Source organism: Hoplias malabaricus, chromosome 8 (assembly GCF_029633855.1).
Source record: "Hoplias malabaricus isolate fHopMal1 chromosome 8, fHopMal1.hap1, whole genome shotgun sequence".
NCBI classification, from domain to species: domain Eukaryota; kingdom Metazoa; phylum Chordata; class Actinopteri; order Characiformes; family Erythrinidae; genus Hoplias; species Hoplias malabaricus.
In genome coordinates this window covers 32,717,326-32,736,682 of record NC_089807.1, presented here as the reverse complement: position 1 = coordinate 32,736,682, position 19,357 = coordinate 32,717,326, and the positions used below count along the sequence as shown (strand labels likewise).

Genomic DNA, 19,357 nt, shown 5'->3' with positions numbered 1-19,357 from the left:
AGTCTCTAGAAGGAAAGACAGACTCTTTATGTCTTACATCATCTGCCATAAAACTGAAAAAAATCAGGAATCTGGAGGAACTGAATGGCCAGAACCGTACGGGAAGTCCATAAACAAATATGGAATATGCATGACCTACGAACCCTCAGATGGCATTGCAGGATAAGAAATGCAACCTGAAACTATTATGCAGATAAAATTACATACATCAGACCTATTCAGAAAAACTGCAGAGTTCTCTGGGCCCAAGCTAATCTCAGATAGTCAGAAAGACTGTGGAAACATGTGCTGGGTCAGATGAATCCATGTTTCAGCTTGTTTTCAAGAAAAACAGATGTTGAGTTCTCTGTGGCAGAGACACAAGGGACCATCCAGATTTCTGTCACCAATAGGTGACAAAAAGAGAACATCTGTCATGCTTTGGTAGAGCATCATGCATCAGTGCCCACAGCATTAGTGATTTGCATATGTAAAGGTGTACCACTGATGTGTAGGTGTACAGTATACTGGGATTTTAAAGAGACATATGCTGTTACCAAGATGTATTTTCATGGGAAGTCCGTGGTTATTTCAGCAAGACAAGAACATAATCTGCACGTGTCTTTGGCTTTGTCTCACTTGCACAAATCTTTTTCCTGGATTCTTAGAAAATATTATCCATCAGGTTCTTTGGGATTTAACATTGAGAAACATTATTCTAGGTTTGTTTCATTTATTTGTCAATACAGTTTTTCACACAATAGTGGACTTCTCCCTATCCTTACATATGGAAGACTCAGCCTCTCTGGTCTTTTTAAACCCAATGAATGTCACTGACCTTTTTGCCCTGTTCCAACTTGTTTATATTGTGTTGTTGGCATCAAATTTAAAATGTAGATATATTTTTCAAAAATATAATTCCAAGGTTCCATATCTGAAATTAGTTTTTGTACTGTTTTGAATTAAATATAGTAATATGCAGGTCATTGCTTTTTAATTTAGTGTCTCACAACTTTTTTGGAAAAGGGTTATGCATTCACTAAACAATGGCCTGATATTAAAGGATTTACTTACTGAAACAAATACAGAGCTTTTACAAAGCATAATAATGAATGCTTGTCAGGTCTCATCATCTGATTTCTGCCCTACCCCTCTGTGTCTGTGTTTTCCTGTGGTTCTTCATGTACTGTGCTTCCTTTTGTGCTAGCCATGCCCCTTCCTCTCATGTGATTTATCCAGGTATTCTTGTTCTAGCCATGCCCCTTTCCTCTAATGTGATTTACATGGGATGTGGCTTATTTTATTAAGCTTTATTAGACCTGTTCCTGGTCTCAGTGTTTGTCAGTTATTTGTGTTTTGTAATTCTTGGTTTGTTTGTTCTTGGTTATGGTCTTTAGTCTTCAGCTTCATAACTTTGTCAGTCTTGGACTTTGGGAGTTTTCATGGTTCTCTCAATTTGTAACATTCATCCTCAGCTACTGCTCGTTTCAGTCTAGGCATGTCTTTTGTACCTAGTGCTTCTTTGTTTTTGCCCTTCTCCAACTTGGTTTGTGATAAAGTTGTCCTAACTCATATTAGCTTTTATATGTCTAGTCTCTTATTTCTAGTATTTACATTCATTGTATCTCCTTGTTAGATTTCCTTGTCTTCTTGTCTCTATTTAGTTCTTCTCTCTAGTCGTGTGTCCTTTCTCCTCTCCTTAGTAAAGTTTATTTGTTTGTCACATGTTTATTATTACTATCAGTCCTTAGTCCCTTAGTTTATCCATCTAGTTTTATTTCAGCTCCCTAATTTGTTAGACCTAATTAGTTATCTTTTGACTGTTTCACTTGTTTTATTGTTCATCCTTACTTTCATATTGTTACATGACAACGCTACATATGAAATATTTTAAAAACCAACACTAGAAACTGTGTTGATTGGATGGATGATATACAAACTAACTGATTTCAAAAAGTACAATTGTTTGTTATGCAAAAATAGATTTTATTTATAATTTATTATTAGTTATGTCATATTTATTATATTATATTTAATAAATTCAAGAATCGCCATCTTACTTACAGTTCCATAGCGTTCTACATTAATCTACAAAAAAACCTGAAATAATATGAGATGACATGGAGAAAAAACACATTTTTGTAGTAATAATATTTTTTGATTTCAGTAAACAAAACAATACACCTCTGTGACAATGGCTATATGGCTAATGGTGGTCTGACAAAACTAGGCTTGCTTGTTTCTTTGTTTTTGTTTTCCTCTTGATTAACATACAAAACCTGAAGGACCTAGAATGTTTAGTGATTATCTTATTGATTACTAACAAAACAGCAGGTCCGGGAGATTTGGCAGCACTGTGATCTCATGACAAAGTGGCAAGCTACACTGGACAGAGCTGCAGTGTTTACTGGCATAAAGCCAACCTGGGCTGAAGTCAATGGAGTAAGAATAAAGGCATGCTTTCCAGAGGCCTGCTTCTCAGCATAATGTTGTTGTCCAAGAAACCCCTCTCCAAAATAAAAAATATTTTAAAGAAGAAGGCAAAATTGATTGTAAATTTGATTTTATGTCAGTGTAAAGAGATTGTATTACAAATCCTTTTAAATCATTTTTATTGGTTCAATTATCATGACTTGGTAACAAAATGTAACTGCATTGATGTATAAAACTTGTTTTTGAAAAGCAATAATATAGGACTTAATAAAGAAGACAACTGGACTGTTTATCACAGGAAACAAAGAAATGTAAAGATACACTTTACTCAGATATTTAGATGTATGTGTTTATGTGTTTCAATATCCAAAAGAACAGAGAGTATTATTGTTGCTAATTTAGAACACATTTTCCAGGGGAATAAATATAGCATGCCAGGCTTTTGGAAGTTATTTGTATAATTCTGTCACAGTGTGTAGTGTGGGTTGTTAGAACATGTTATGCTTTATCATCAGGAATGTCCTATTTGCTTCAGAAAGTAACAACTCCCTTGTGATCAGGCAATTTTTCTGTGAATACATGTTTTTTTAATGAGTGTTGTTTCTATTTGCTTGCACTAGGCTTCATGTTTTCTTTTTTAAATCTCATGTATGGCCATGTCCCAAAGAGTGTAGAAAAACCTTTTATTTACTCTATTCAACTATTCACTATAAACCACCTGGCACAGGATTGTCGAACCCAGGAACTGCATACTTTAAATGATGGAGCACCATCCAATACCTCTGGGATGTGCTGGTGTTTGTGATCCAAAATTATCCAAAAGTTTGGATGTAATTGATTAGAATACATTGGGGGGAGATTTTTAAATACCATGCCATAAACTGATAATTCTGCTGCCTCTGAAGCAAATTCTAAAGAAGTACATTTGCACACTTGATTTATGATTGCCACTTCTGAGAAAGCTGCAGAATATTATACAATAAAATTTTGCTTTCTCAGAGACAGCAATCATGTGCTCTTCAACTTTGTCTTAGCCTCTGCCTCAAAGGAAGCAGAGTCATTGTCTGTAGCTCCTTCACAGGCAGAAATCATAACTCAAAAGAGCATAATATTACTTCCTCAGGATATGTGTCAGAAGCAGTATTATAAAATTCTGCAGCTTCCTCAGAGGCAGCTAGTAATTTTATCCTATCTATTCAAGCAAAACAAAATACTCAGATTTTTGCAGCTCTTCCAACAAATTAAACAGAAATAAGCCTATAGTAATAAAAAAGACATTTCTGACAGTCAGAGCAGGCAAACACGAGTGTCTAGGCTGATCTTTACCAGTTTATGACAAGGTATTTAAAAAAAATCTACGCCCAGTGCTAACCAATCATATTCATCCCTGCCTTTTGGCTGGTAACCAGCTACATTCCTCGATGGCAGTGTTGCCTCAATATCAATTCAACAATAACAATAACAATAACAAAAAAAGTAGTAATTTTGCACACAGGCACATCAGTACCTGAACTCATGTCATCCAACCTAGTATTAAGACTTCTTAGAGAAGTATTAGTACAGAAGAACATGACTATTTTTTAATAAATAAAATGCAATGAAATATTCAACAAATTCAGCAAATACACTAAAATAAGTTTTCTTACTAATCTGAGTTCAGATAGTAGTAATATATATGATTATTATAGGGGTCTGTATGACAATTCATCATACAAATCATCTTTGATTAAAATTAGCAGTGTAAAATTAGCCAAAATGTGTGTGTGTGTGTGTGTGTGTATATATATATATACACTTTCACCTATGGAGTCCGGCCGGGCTTAGCCCGAAGGGGATACATGGGTCCACTCTCCCATGGGCCCACCACCTGTGGGAGAGGTAGTAATCCGGGTCTGGTGCATTGTGGATCGGGTGGTGGTCGGGGTCGGGGGCCCTGGCATTCTGATCCTCGGTTACTGAAACTGGCTTTTGGAACATGGAACGTAACCTCTCTGGTGGGAAAAGAGCCTGAGCTGGTGCGCGAGGTTGAGAGGTACCGACTAGATATAGTTGGGCTCACCTCGACACACAGTATGGGCTCTGGAACCAATCTCCTCGAGAGGGGCTGGATGCTCTTTCACTCTGGAGTTGCCCAGGGTGAGAGGCGTAAGGCAGGTGTGGGCTTACTCATAGCCCCCCGGCTTAGCGCCTGTACGTTGGGGTTTACCCCAGTGGACGAGAGGGTAATTTCCCTGCGCCTTCGGGTTGGGGAAAGGGCTCTGACTGTTGTTTGTGCTTATGCACCGAACAGCAGTTCAGAGTACCATGCCTTCTTGGGGACCCTAGATGGAGTGCTAGAGAACACTCATTCTGGGGACTCCATTGTTCTGCTGGGGGACTTCAATGCTCACGTGGGTAATGACAGTGAGACCTGGAGGGGCGTGATTGGGAGGAACGGCCCCGCTGATCTGAACCCGAGTGGTGTTCAGTTATTGGATTTCTGTGCTCGTCACAGTTTGTCCATTACGAACACCATGTTCGAACATAAGGGTGTCCACAAGTACACCTGGCATCAGGACACCCTAGGCCGCATTTCGATGATCGATTTTATAGTCGTATCATCTGACCTGCGGCCATATGTTCTGGACACTCGGGTGAAGAGAGGCGCTGAGCTGTCAACTGATCACTACCTTGTGGTGTGTTGGATCAGATGGCGGGGGAGGATGCCGGACAGACCTGGCAGGCCCAAACGTGTGTTGAGGGTTTGCTGGGAACGTTTGGCAGAGGAACCTGTCAGAAAGATCTTCAACTCCCACATCCGGCAGAGCTTCGACTGCATCCCGGGGGAGGCTGGTAACATTGAGTCTGAGTGGGCCATGTTCCGGACCTCCATTGTTGAGGCGGCTGAACGGAGCTGTGGCTGCAAGGTTGTCGGTGCCTGTCGGGGTGGCAATCCCCGCACTCGGTGGTGGACACCCCGGGTGAGGGGGGCTGTCAAGCTGAAGAAAGAGTCCTATCGAGCCTGGTTGGCTCAGGGGACTCCGGAGGCAGCCGACAGATACCGAGGAGCCAAGCGGCTTGCAGCCTCGGCGGTCGCTGAGGCAAAAACTCGGGTGTGGGAGGAGTTCGGTGAGAACATGGAAAACGACTTTCGGTCGGCTCCGAGAAGTTTCTGGCAAACCGTCAGGCGACTCAGGAGGGGAAAGCAGTTTTCCACCAACACTGTATATGGTGGGGGTGGGGAACTGTTGACCTCGACTGGGGACGTCACCAGACGGTGGAAGGAATACTTCGAGGATCTTCTCAATCCCACCGGCACGTCTTCCGCAGAGGAAGCAGAGCTTGGGGACCCCGGGGGGGGCTCGTCTATCACTGGGGCTGAAGTGGCCAAGGTGGTAGGGAAACTCCTTGGCGGTAGGGCCCCGGGGGTGGATGAGGTTCACCCCGGGTTCCTCAAGGCTCTAGATGTTGTGGGGCTGTCCTGGTTGACACGTCTTTGCAACATCGCGTGGACATCGGGGGCAGTGCCTCTGGACTGGCAGACTGGGGTGGTGGTTCCCCTTTTTAAAAAGGGGGATCGGAGGGTGTGTTCCAACTATAGGGGGATCACACTCCTCAGCCTCCCCGGTAAGGTCTATGCGGGGGTACTGGAGAAGAGAGTCCGACCGATAGTTGAACCTCGGATCCAGGAGGAACAATGCGGATTCCGCCCCGGTCGTGGAACACAGGACCAGCTCTTTACCCTCGCTAGGATCCTGGAGGGTGCATGGGAGTTTGCTCAACCAGTCTACATGTGTTTTGTGGATCTGGAGAAGGCATTCGACCGTGTCCCTCGGGGTATTCTGTGGGGGGTGCTCAGGGAGTATGGGGTACTGGGCTCTTTGTTACAAGCTATCCAGTCCCTGTACAAACAGAGCAGGAGTCTGGTTCGTATGGCTGGCAGTAAGTCCGACTGGTTTCCAGTCGGAGTTGGACTCCGTCAGGGCTGCCCGTTGTCACCGGTTCTGTTCACAATTTTTATGGACAGAATTTCTCGGCGTAGCCAAGTGGCGGAGGGTGTCCGGTTTGGTGGTCTCAGGATCCCATGTCTGCTTTTTGCAGATGATGTGGTCTTGTTGGCTTCATCGAGCCGGGAACTCCAGCTCTTGCTGGACCAGTTTGCAGCCGAGTGTGAAGCGGTAGGGATGAGGATCAGTACCTCCAAGTCCGAGTCCATGGTACTCAGTCGGAAAAGGGTGGAGTGCTCTCTCCAGGTTGGAAGTGAGATCTTGCCTCAAGTGGAGGAGTTTAAATACCTCGGGGTCTTGTTCACGAGTGAGGGAAAGATGGAGCGTGAGATTGACAGGCGGATCGGTGCAGCGTCAGCAGTAATGCGGGCTTTGTACCGGTCCGTTGTGGTGAAGAAAGAGCTGAGCAGAAAAGCAAAGCTCTCGATTTACCGGTCAATCTACGTCCCAACCCTCACCTATGGTCACGAGCTTTGGGTAGTGACCGAAAGAACGAGATCGCGGGTACAAGCGGCTGAAATGAGTTTTCTCCGCAGGATGTCTGGACTCTCCCTTAGAGACAGGGTTAGGAGCTTGGACATCCGGGAGAGACTCGGAGTGGAGCCGCTGCTCCTCCACGTCGAGAGGAGCCAGTTGAGATGGTTCGGGCATCTGGTTCGGATGCCTCCTGGACGCCTTCCTGGAGAGGTGTTCCGGGCATGTCCAACGGGGAGGAGGCCCCGGGGCAGACCAAGAACACGCTGGAGAGACTATATGTCTCGACTGGCCTGGGAACGCCTCGGTATACCCCCGGAGGAGCTGGCGTCGGTGGCTGGGGAGAGGGAGGTCTGGGTTTCTTTGCTCCGACTGCTTCCCCCGCGACCCGGACCCGGATAAGCGGTGGATAATGGATGGATGGATGGATATATATATATATATTTGGCTGCAGTTAAAAATAAATAACAAAAAGCACTAATAATTAGCCCCAGCTGCCATCTGCTTAACACATGGTCCTATATTTGGAGACCAACAACCAGTGAGCTAGAGGGGGAAGACCCACAGCTTGAGAGGCAGAGAGAGGAAGTCCAATTAAATTCTATAAGAACCAAATATCCTGTATATTAAATAAATATAGGTGGCATGGGGGCGCTACAGTTAGTATATATATAGATATATAGAGTTTTAAATTTTTTATTTTTTAAATAATTGTTAAATGCTTGTCATTTAACAGTCTACCACTTGCTTTAAGTAATGCAACTGAAACTCTTATACAAGAAGAAATTCATATGCAGAAACTCTGCAAAGATTTCTCTGGGCCCAAAGAATTCTATAAGGATTTTACAAGTAATTATGCACATGCAACTACAGTGTGGCTTTGTGGAAACAGATTGCGTGTGCTTGTCTGGCCTGTCGTCAGTGTTGTATCAGGAGGATGACAATGGCAACCACAGACTCTTGAGGACCAGAAGTCTTGTGTCAAGCAAGAATGGGCAAAAAATCCAGTTTCAGGACTTCAAAAAGTTGTAACCTCGTTTAACAAAAGTTTTTGGACAGTGTTTATTGATATTGTTATTTGTTTTTTTGTTTTTTTTACAGATTTTAAGTATACATTTTTTCCTGCCAGTATATATTAAACAGTATTGTAACTAATTATTTGCATTTTTTTACAAATGTCTTTTTGTAAAGTCTTTTTGTCTGAGTTTTGTAAATACGAGACATTTTTCAGTCAGTAATACAAAATTACACATCTATGCAAGGAAAACATCTGTGATAATTGATGGTATGTTGCACACAGCAGAGAGAGATTAGTCTGAAAAACACATTAAAGGATCTGTATTAAAGGAATTTTCCTTTAATGCAGTAAACCACTTGATCTTAAAGATACTGGAGCAAAGGCTCAAGGAATACACCAGTTGACATTTACTTTTCTTCCTCCAAAAGAGAAAGAAAGCACTGAGAGTGCTGACAGACAAAGAGAAAAGGTCAGATCGATGGGTATTTTCCACGTTTTTTTCCCCCTACTCTTCCCTTGAGTTTTCTGATATAAAGCATTGATTTATTGAGAATGATGGCTGAAAGCAGTGACCTCAGAGATTAAAGAGAGTGGGAAGAGGCAATGGTACATCTGCTTTGTTGTCATCCTTATCATCGGAAATGCAGGCCTTTGGTTCTGGCAAGCGAATAAGTAAGTTAATCATGTCTCAGCCCAACAGACACATGGCGTGACAAACACACAACATATCACATCTTATTATATTAATAATAAGAGCAGTTTTGGTGCTTCGTGAAATTAAAGAGAGGGCAAGAGAGAGAGAGAGAGAGAGAGAGAGAGAGGGATAGAAATTTGCACTTAAGGCAAGTGATTCATTCATTCATTATTACTCAGTGGAAGAGAGGGAATCAGTAGAACTCTTCGAGGCTCCTTAAGTGTTGAGAAGAGGTCAGGTCTGTAAGCAGTAAAGCTGTGGTGGAGTGTGTGCTCTGTCTGATCTGGCCTCATGATTAAACTAATGTTTGCCAAGGCTGAACAAGCTCCTCACCAAAAGTGTTTGAGTCAGCCTCCTGTCCTCAAGAGCCAATGGAGCAAAACACAGCACTTGCAGAAAATCAAATAGTGAAACATTATGGAGGCTCATAAAAGCCTGAGCCTTTAACAGCTGCTCAACTCTTCTTCAAAAGCAACAGCCCTTAACTGGAGTTATTCACAGACATTAAATGTCATGTCTCACATATGACCCTTGAATATAGTAATTACAAATTATACCTTATTAATGACCCTTTCTCTAATGCCCATCTTTTCTTTATGTTTTGCAGTGAATTTTGATCACTTCCAGATTCTTAGAGCCATTGGCAAGGGCAGTTTTGGGAAGGTAAGAATACCACCAATTCACATGCTTACACTGAGAACAACGTAGGGAAATTGATTCATTATTTTCATTAAATCCACATGGTTTTTATTGTTTGGTTTTGAAGCAGGTAGGTAATGCCTTTTAGAATAATGAACATTGGGTAAAATTGTCACGCCTACATCCCAGGACTCCATTTCCCAGAACGCACCAAACAGTCACATGACTATCCACCGGTCTCACTCACCAGAATTCTAATCATGCAAACCTGTTTGTATCCCTATATATACTCCATTCCCCGTATTGTTCACTGCCGAGTATTGCCGTGGTTTGTCCCAGCGTACAAAGCGGTCTCTTGAAACTAGTCTAACGATATCCTGTTGCCTACTCCTTGTATGTTATTTCGGTTTACGTCTCTTGCCTCGTCCTTTTTGGTATTGTTTGCATTCATCGGTATTTGGACTCTGCCTGATTTTTGACTATGCCTATCGCTTCTTCCCTGAGGAACTGTTTGAACCTTGTTTGTTTTTCGACTATTCTTTTGGATAAGCGTTAATAAACTGTTTACTGTGATCCGCAAGTGTCAGCTCTCTGTCTGGTCCTGACAAAAATCTGATTATTGAAAGAGGAAAAAACTAGTCTGTACTGTATAGTTTGTACAGGACTAGCCTTCACTGTTAGAGAAATGTTGGATGAAACATTATATTTTATTAATCTCCAAGAAGTTGTGATGAATTAACCCTTCAGTAATGGTATGATTTTACAGAACTGCAAAATACCACTTGAAAATAATGAATTAAAATATTTAAAACTACTTTACAAGTATGAATTTAGCTGTTTTGCCATTAATGAGAAAGAGAACATGCCACTCAACCCTACATCCACTTCAGGCAACCTGCACAGTGCACAACCATTGGGATTAAAAAAAAAAAAAAAAAAAAGTTAAATAGGCACTGCCCTTTAATTACCCTCCAAGCGACTCATTGTCCCAAACAGATGATTGCCAACCTCTCATTGCTCTCTGTAGCGTTCAGTGGAAGAAGTAAGCTGGATGCCAGCCTCTCGGCTGTGCTATTGAATCAGATACCAGCCTCTCATTAGCATATTGGTTACTCAATTAAGCTGGGTGCCAGCTTCTCATAGCTCCCCAGGCCATTCTGCAGTGATAGTAAACTAGATGCTCTCTTCATTGCCCTATGATTTGAAATGATAACATAATATACAAATTGTTACGTCAAGACACCAGCTAATTTAATAGGGCACCAGAGCAGTATATGTGGTATGGTATAAAGAATAAGACATTATTGCAAAACAAGAAAAAGCATAAACAAAAACTGAATCTAGCAACATAAAAGTAATGTACTCTTCCTATATATTTTAAATAAATAAAAAACACACATGCATGGTAACGAATATAACATCATCATCATCATCATCATCATCTTTTCTACTTAATACATTTCAGGGTCACAGTAATCGAATGTAATAGTGAGGAATATATAGATACATACTGAATAAGATGCTTGCAACATGTACAATGTAATCTAATCATTTTACTAAATATAATATAGGTAATATAGATAATATAGGTAATATGTTCTTTGTGTAGAAAGCTGTGATAATGCATTAGCAACAGCCATGATGGGAGGTGATGGAACATACTAACTTGGAAACATTTATAGTCCCCAGTCCTCAGTGCTTAACAGTTATAGGAGGGAGTGTATGTCTGTGTGCATTTGTGTAGTGGGGGAGGGGATGATGGAAGCTACAGCTTAGTATCTCCACCCTAATGGCTTAGTATCTCCACCCTGATGGTAAGGGGGCAAACAGACCATGACCTGCGGGAGTTGGTCTATATTGATGTTGCTAACCATCTTTTGTAGATGTACCTTACTCTCTGCCCAGGTTTAGGACCACAGTTTAGTGCACTTAAAGGGGACGTCTGCGACTGTGGGGAATTCTATCTCTCCGGTTTGTTTACTCCACGTCTTTTAATGTGTAACAATATGCTTGAATGTGGTTGAAGCTTAACTTGTCTGTAAGGTTTTATTCACTGTTTGAATTACCACAGAAGCTCATATGTAACTCATCAGTTTGCATCAGTAATGCAGTTAGCTGTCTCTTGAATTTTGGAAATATTTCCTCCTTAATGATCCAAAACAGCAAAAGTAAGTATATTTTATTATACACCTATGGAGCAATCACAAGCAATATCCTCATTTCGGTTCATGCTTTTCAACATTCAAAGTTCGCTCCTGTGATCAGAGAGAGAGAGAGAGAGAGAGAGAGAGAGAGAGAGAGAGAGAGAGAGAAAGCCTAGCATACATGACCAAGCTGGTTCTTTTAATATTTTGAACTCATTTACAGACACTGGGGCTTTGTAAACATATCAGACTGGTTTCCAACACGGAAACAGACCAGAGAGCTAGCAAATTGTGCGGAAACATCAGAATTTTATACGTTTTTTGATTACAATCGTGAACTACGTATTTAAGAATGACAACAGTAGTTTTCAGAATCAAAATCTGAAATATTTTCCTGATCACACTTTAATAATTTAAAACAAAAAGGAGAAATTTACTATGTGTACACATTTAAATTCTTACAAATAAAGTGGCAGTGGCTGTGATAATAAATATGGAATATACTGAATATGTATAATATAATCTGAACAGTTCAGATTAATGTACTTATGAATTATTGCACACAAGATGTAAAAAATGTCATTATTATCATTATTATTATTATTATTATTGCACATATGTACAATGTAATGTGGTATTGAGTATTGCACAGATGAACCATAGCGCCACACATTGAGGGAGCAGTTATAGAGTTTGATGGCCACAGGTAGGAATGACCTCCTGTGGTGCCCTGTGGTGCATTTTTGATGGACTGAGTTTTGCACTGAATGTACTCCTGTGTTTCATCACTGTGTCGTAGAGTGGGTGGGAGCCATTGTCCATAATGTCCTGCATCTTAGACAGCATCCTCCTCTCCAACACTGCCATCAGAGAGTCCAGCTCCACACCCACAACATCACCAGCCTTGCGGAACAGTTTGTTGAGTCTGTTGCCATCCATCTGCCACCCTCAGATAGAGCATAGAGGAGAGCACTCGCCACTACAGACTCATAAAAGATCCTGAGCATAGTCCAGCAGATGTTGTAGGAACTCAGGCACCTCAAATTTATAGACGACTTTGGCCCTTCCTGATCCTGCGTCAGTGTTCTTAGTCCAGTCCAATATATTGGCAATGTGCACTCCCAGATATTCGTAGTCCTCCACAGTGTCCCCACTGAGCCCCACTGATGAAAACAGAGGTCACGGGTGCCTTTATAAGAAACTGAGAGGGAAGTTTGGCCTTCGCAGGGTGGCAGGTGTTATAGGACCAATCGTAAGAGGTCTTTTGATATGTTGAGTTCCAGGAATGTAATTAATGTCATTGACATTCTCTAATTCTCAACATTTACATGTCAGAGAGAGAATTCCTTTATTGGTTTGTGTGGTGTTCAGAACCAGATTATTTTCTGTACTGCTTGTATTCAAACTCTCCCATGTCTGTTCTCAAGTGCTGGCAACATTGAAATCACATTTGCATTGTGTTTAAATTGAGAAAAGTTGACTCAATCTTTGAATCTGTGTGTACCAGTCTGAGCACTGCGAAAAGAAAGAATGGCAATGACTTGCCATAGGATGTGAGAACCAAAATTGTAAAACAAATAAAATAAAATAAAATTAAATTAAATAAACAAAGGGACATTAATATCTCTGGAGATGGACTTTTAATTATTAGTTTTTTTTATTATTGTTTATGTGCAAGCTCATTGATCTGTTTAAAGCCCATGTTACTGTAACTGACCTCCCTAAATGCAGACAGAAAAGAACATATTTGGAAGATATAGGCAACGAAGTACCTCAGTCAACTACCAGATAAATTCAAGTTGACCTGCAGACTGTTACCAGTTTTAGAATAAACCACTGTAAAATTTCCTGGCAGATAGTGATATGGTTTTAATTTTAAATACATTAATTATAAACCTCATGAAGACTAAAGTAAGCTAATGGGCTAACTGATGTTTATGGTCTTGTAAACACTGTAGAAATGTAGAAGTCGCTGTAGAAATGTGCTGGTTTAGTCATTTCATTTTTAACTACAAAAAACAAACACATTTTTAAAGAACACATTCTAGCCAAAAATAAAATCACTGTCTTTCCACCTTAAATGGGGCGGGGCTTCGTTCCATGTGAAATTGCACCGTAATTATATTCAAGTACTTTTTTTCCCCGCCTTAAATTGAGAATACATTTCAGAGACTCTTTCTGCCTTAAACATTACTCAATGACTTTAACATTAAATTCCAGCTTAAATAATTCAAGCACATTTCCTTTTGAGCACTAGGAGCTGTTTTAAAAGAAAATGCCTCTTAAAAAGTGACCCCAGTTTCTTCTCTGTAGCAAGCATATTTCTACAAAAACAATAAAATTGTGGTTTATGATTACAGATTACCTGTTAAACAAAACCTAATACAATGATTACTATCTTTATCTCACATTATATTTTTACATCTTTACCAGGTTGGGTTTGAGAGAATTGTAACAGGCTTAATTTATTTTATAATTCTATAGTCCTATTCAGATGAGATCAGTATTATGTGGGGAGCTGGGATAATGTCATTTTTCCAGAAGATGTCAGTAATGTTTATAGTGGATTCACACTGGATAAAAAATCTTGCTGAAAGTAACAGTTGGGAGTGGCTGCTCTGCACTGCCAACACATATGTGTATCATACACATCAGAGCTACTGGAGTTTTTTTTTTTGACTGTCACTACTGTTCTGAGAACAGTCCTCCCACCGAAAATGTCCAGCTCTCGATGACCTTATTAGAATTTCATAACAGATAATGGGCAAGACAACTACCCTAATTCTTCACACAGGTTATATAAGTGATATTATAAATTGTTCACAACTAACGTAATGAGTAGAGCACAAGCATGCATGTAGCTGTTATTGTTCACAAATCCTACCTATAGCTGCCAGAAATTTCTCTCCTCTATATGATCCTTTTGCTCATCTTGTGGATTTAAATGTGATGCTTTGTTCAGCAGCTGAACTTATCTTTGTTTTTGAATGGTATATTTCAATACAATACTTTTCTTAACTTTTCTAAAATATTCTATGTAGAACCATCTATAGCATTTTCTCCATCATTCTGAATTTAAAGATCCATTTAATCATGCAAATTGTTCTTCAAGTGTTTAGGGTCCTATATAGAACCCTTTTCTTTGCTGAAGAACCCTTGTAGAACCATCATTTTTATTGTAGTGAACTGGTTAATTGCCTTTGTTCCTCCACCGTGCTTGTGATAGTAGTTTTAGAAATACAAGCTGATAGGACACAAAGTACAAAATGTTACGTAATCCAGTCACCTTGAAACGGCTGCAATGGAAGCCAGGACAGGGTGATTTGGGACAGAGCCAGTTTTTTTATGTCTTTGTTCCCTTTATGTCAGACTCAGGTACAGAGACAGTTTGATATATCTGTATAGCTTGGATGGAAAATGTCACTGTGCCTAGACTCGTGGGGATTTTCAGTGTCTAATTACCTCAGGGCTCTCTTTATCTGAACAAGGAAGCTGAGCGATGGCCTGCTTAAGTGGGCCTGATGTAATTACATGTGGATTTTCATTAATCTGAATCATAATGGTTAATTAAATTAATGGGGATGTTTTTGCGTTTTGCTTCTTTGCCAAGCTCTTAGTGTATTTGTGAGCTTGTCTTAGCAGATGAGGATTTCTGTTGTACAATAAATACCAAAGTGGATAATGATTGAGTGCGTTGTTGTTGTTGTACTGTATAAATTCAGTGTGTCCCGGTGTTTCTGAGCACAGTGCAGTCTTTTGTCAAATGCTAATGACTTTGCTAATGTGATGCAAACTCTCAAATGGAAATCCTTTTCTCCCCTTTCAAACTAAGGCTGAATCTTAAAGTTTTTCTTAATAGGTTTTTAGGAGGTCTACTGTTGTCTACTCGTGGTTGACAGCACAAAGGTAAAAAAGTCAACATAGCACCACCAAAGGCCATAAAACACCAACTCTTGCTATTTATTTAGTTATAATTGTATAAGACTGTAAAAGACATGTCAGTATCACTATTGCAATTTTGAAAAGGACACTTGTGCTCATGACCCACTGATTCCTATTTTGTGCTGGTGTTCTGTGCTAATATAAGCCGAGCTGTGCTGTTGTGACTAATTTTGTTTTGAACCCCATTGTTATGCAGTTCTGAATGATATTGTTGCTTTTCTGTAACATTTTTAGGCAACATTTCATCTCCTCCTCCTCTCCATTAATTTTGCCTCAGTGATGGGTCTTGAGCCCCACTGTAATGCAGTTAATGTGGCTGATGCTGTTGCTTCGCTGTATTATCAAGCAATATTTCATCTGCTCCTCCTCCTCCTCTTCCTCCTCTCCCTGGTTCTCGCTATGCTCTATTTCTTCACTCTCTCATGCAAAATCTTTTAGGAAATAATAGGCTCATTTTAAATGACGCATCAGCAACCACGATGGAATACATTACCATTTGAATGTATGTTAATTTTTCTCATCAGAGCCTCATCCTCCTTCCTCCAGGCAGCCTGTGTGTACTCTTTTTTTTCATGATAGCAACAAGCCATTTGTGCAAGATGCTCCTGTGTTCCCTCCTCTACTACTCATCTCTCTGGCAGAATTACTAAGATAGAGAAAGAGAGAGAGAGAGAGAGAGAGAGAGAGAGAGAGAGAGAGAGAGAGAGAGAGAGTGAGAGAGAGAGTGTTAGTAGTGATGAAAACCTTGTAATACAATAGTGCTATTAAATGAAACTTCACTTACAAGGCCATGTGTCACATTCAACTGCCCAGTTTGGACATGACTGTTCACATTTTGATTCTCTGGGTGGATATAGGGTGCCCAAATAATGCTGTATGTCCTTGTGGAAAAAGACCCTCTGACCACCAGAACACAGCAGAGAAACTCTTCGTTGTGCTCCTTAATACTTCTGCATTCTGTACTAATAGTCTTTAACTGTGTAGGCTGAAAATATGGCTATAGTTGCAAGTACCCATGTTTGAATTAAAGCTTGACTGATATAATGTTAATATTACCAGGTTACTTAAGTTATACAGGTCACCCCAAACTTGCAGTGGTCTAAGCAATTGCCCTATTATTTGCAAATCTCTAGGTTGATCCCTTGTGATTCCTCAGCAAACTTTGTCCAGGAATGCACAACTGGCCTCACTCTCAGCATGGAGAGGGTGGTCCTCCTACTCTCCTCACAAGCTCAGTATTAGCCAGTTTGGGGTATCTGTTACCTGGCATAATATATCTATGAAGCAGCATTCTGTCCAAGTACACTGAGCTGTCCAGTGGCATTGCGTTAGCAGTATTTAAAAAAAAAAAAGAGATAAAGTCAGCTTCACATATTTCATTTGCTCTCTCTCAGCCAGACAGAATTTATATTAAGTACAACCAGAAATGTGCATTTGCTCAACTCTCACATGTTTAGTTAGTTACACTTATGCTTGCTTTTTACTTCAATTAACAGTTTCTAAGTTTCTGTTTATATGCACTATCATTCAGAATTCTGACTTTTTATTATTAGCAATAGTAGTACATTTTGTAAATCTATGTTAGGTTTTTGATTAGATTAGATTTGTCATGCAACATACAAATAGACAGAGATAAACATGGGAAAGATTTTATTGTAAGCAAGATAAAAAAGGACGTGAGACCAATCGCTGACATTTTTGTGTCACAGGTCAAACCTTGCTGCTGTAGCTGTGGAATCCAAAGGTTTCACATGGAAAGAGCTTTTACTGGATTTCAGGTGTTTGGGAGAGTTAGTATGGCCATACAATGGGGGTCCGGTGTCATTTAGTTGTTTCGGTTTTTCCTGCCTGTTCACTATGTTTCTCCATTTATCTGGTGGAGCAGTGCTGGCCAGCATGTAGAGGCAGTTAATGGATGCATGCTTAAGGCATCCATTGATTTAAGGGGCAGCTCTCTTTGAGAACAAGTCAAGTCAAGAGTCAAGTTTTTTGGCAAAATGCAATTGCGGTGAAGTGTAGCTTTCTTGATTGGCACCCTATTTGGTGTTTGCCAATTTTTTGAGGATGTTGTTGTAGACACTGCCTTCCCTTATTGTCATTTCAACATGGAGGGCCAGGGTCTGGTCAAGGGTGACTCCAAGATGCACAAGATTCACAGCTGATGTTAGGGCTCTCTCAGTGGGATCTCTGGTGCTGTTATGCAGGGATCATCAGAGTATAATACTCTTTTGCATTTAGCATGGATGGGCTGATTGTTGGTGTAGTTTATGTTAGGCTTTTGATTGGATAAGATCCAGTTTTTGTCATTGTGCATAAAATGGGCACAAGCCATGAAGATAGCATCTAACCAGAAGTGCAAGTACAATATTATTTATAAATAATGTACTAAGTGATTATGGCATATTAAAAAATATTACAATATGAACAGTGGTACGTATTGGAGGCATGCAGTATATAAATAATACATATGTATGTTTTTAAATCAGTTGTGCAGAGAAATCAGAAATTACCGAAGTGGTTGTATGTACAATGTGATCATAAGGTATGTAGAGTATGAAATACTATTGTAATTGTGTTTATGTGACAACACTTATCATCAAATATACAGAAGATTTTATATACATAAAGAAAAAGTTAAAAGTATGAGTAGGTGAATTACAAGATCAGAATATAATATATTTAAAGAAGCTTTTCATTAGGCTACCTCCCAAATTGGAAAAGGGTATGATATATTGGTAAGTTTTCACCAGCTGCTTTTTTTCACCACATTTCAAAAAGAACAAATTTAATTATTTACAAGAAAAATCCCTGGAATGTTGCCTTTAAGTGGTATGATGACTGTGGGTTGGACAAAGGCTAGAGAAAAAAAATCCTTTGTTTATTATCCATTAGCATTTTAATCGTAATTTTATCAATTAAATACAAGAGAGAAAAATTTGAACACCTGCCTGCAGCATTGAAACCACAATTGGCTGAAGGATTATGATAGGACAGAGGGACAAAAAATGCTACTTGCAGTTCACCACTCACCACTAAGGAGCACTCACATACATTACTTCATAGAATTATGCTTAATTCAGTGAATTTAAAATAAAACAGCAGAAAATTAATTAAAAGGTGAAGAAGAATACATAAACTATACAATACATTTTACACACTATTTATTGCCATAAACACAGTTGCATAGACTGCAGCCTGGCTTAGAGCACTTAATTGTCCATGATTTCTTTTTAAAAGAGAGCTAAATGGCTTTATCATAGGGAAACTCTGCCAGAGTATATTGCAACAATATTCTGTGATTGATTACAAGTTAAATTACTAATAATTATTTGGTAGGAATAAATCAAATTGATGTGTAAATTAGTGTAGTATACATGACAAATTGTATAGAGGAAACTTTTTTCTTTATTATAATTAACTGCCAAAATACACATAGCAGAAACACTTAAGTGCTTATTTGTAGTTGCCGTGTGGTTATAATGGCCAGAGTTCCACTTTGTGTCATTGGAGCCCAAACTTTGTTGACAGCAGTTATCAACAATTATCAAGTTTTTGAGAGTTACTGATGAACGAGGTCTAGTGTTAGGTTCTGCTAGCTTTAGCTGGTTTAGCTAACTATTTAGTGTTGGCTAGATCAGTGAGCTTCTTAACGTTGGACAATGATTCTGGTAATTAGTCTTTTTTTTGTACTTGCTGTGTGGTTATAATAGCTAGAGTTGTACTTTGTGTCAGTGGATTCCAAGTTATGTTGACTAGTGATATTATCAGGTTTTTGAGACTGGCTGTTGAATGAGGTCTATTGGTAGCGCCTGCTAACTTTAGCCGGATTAGCTAACTATTTAGTGTTGGCCAGATCAGTGAACTTCTTAACGTCAGACATGGATTCTGGTAATAAGTGATTTTTTGTCAATTGCTGTGTGGTTATTAAGACTTGTAATAACATAGTTTCTATTACATTCCCCAGGGTTAACGCTGACAAAGTGTGTTAATGTGTTTATCATTAGAAGCCAGAGTAGGTTTATGTTTACACCGAGAGCTATTTGTGATC

The 19,357-nt window shown here is 39.7% G+C and overlaps 1 protein-coding gene across 2 annotated transcripts in view; it reads left to right on the top strand.

Annotated features, from left to right (window-relative positions):
- LOC136705422 (serine/threonine-protein kinase 32C-like) overlaps positions 1-19,357 on the top strand; it is a 165,236-nt gene that overhangs the window by 36,520 nt on the left and 109,359 nt on the right. The window contains exon 2 of one of the 2 annotated variants that reach the window (XM_066678983.1): positions 9,192-9,247. The exons of the other annotated variant lie outside the window; for it this stretch is intronic. Within the exon in view, the coding sequence (XP_066535080.1) occupies positions 9,192-9,247 (56 nt within the window). The remainder of the gene's footprint in view (positions 1-9,191; positions 9,248-19,357) is intronic. 2 annotated transcript variants of the gene reach the window in all.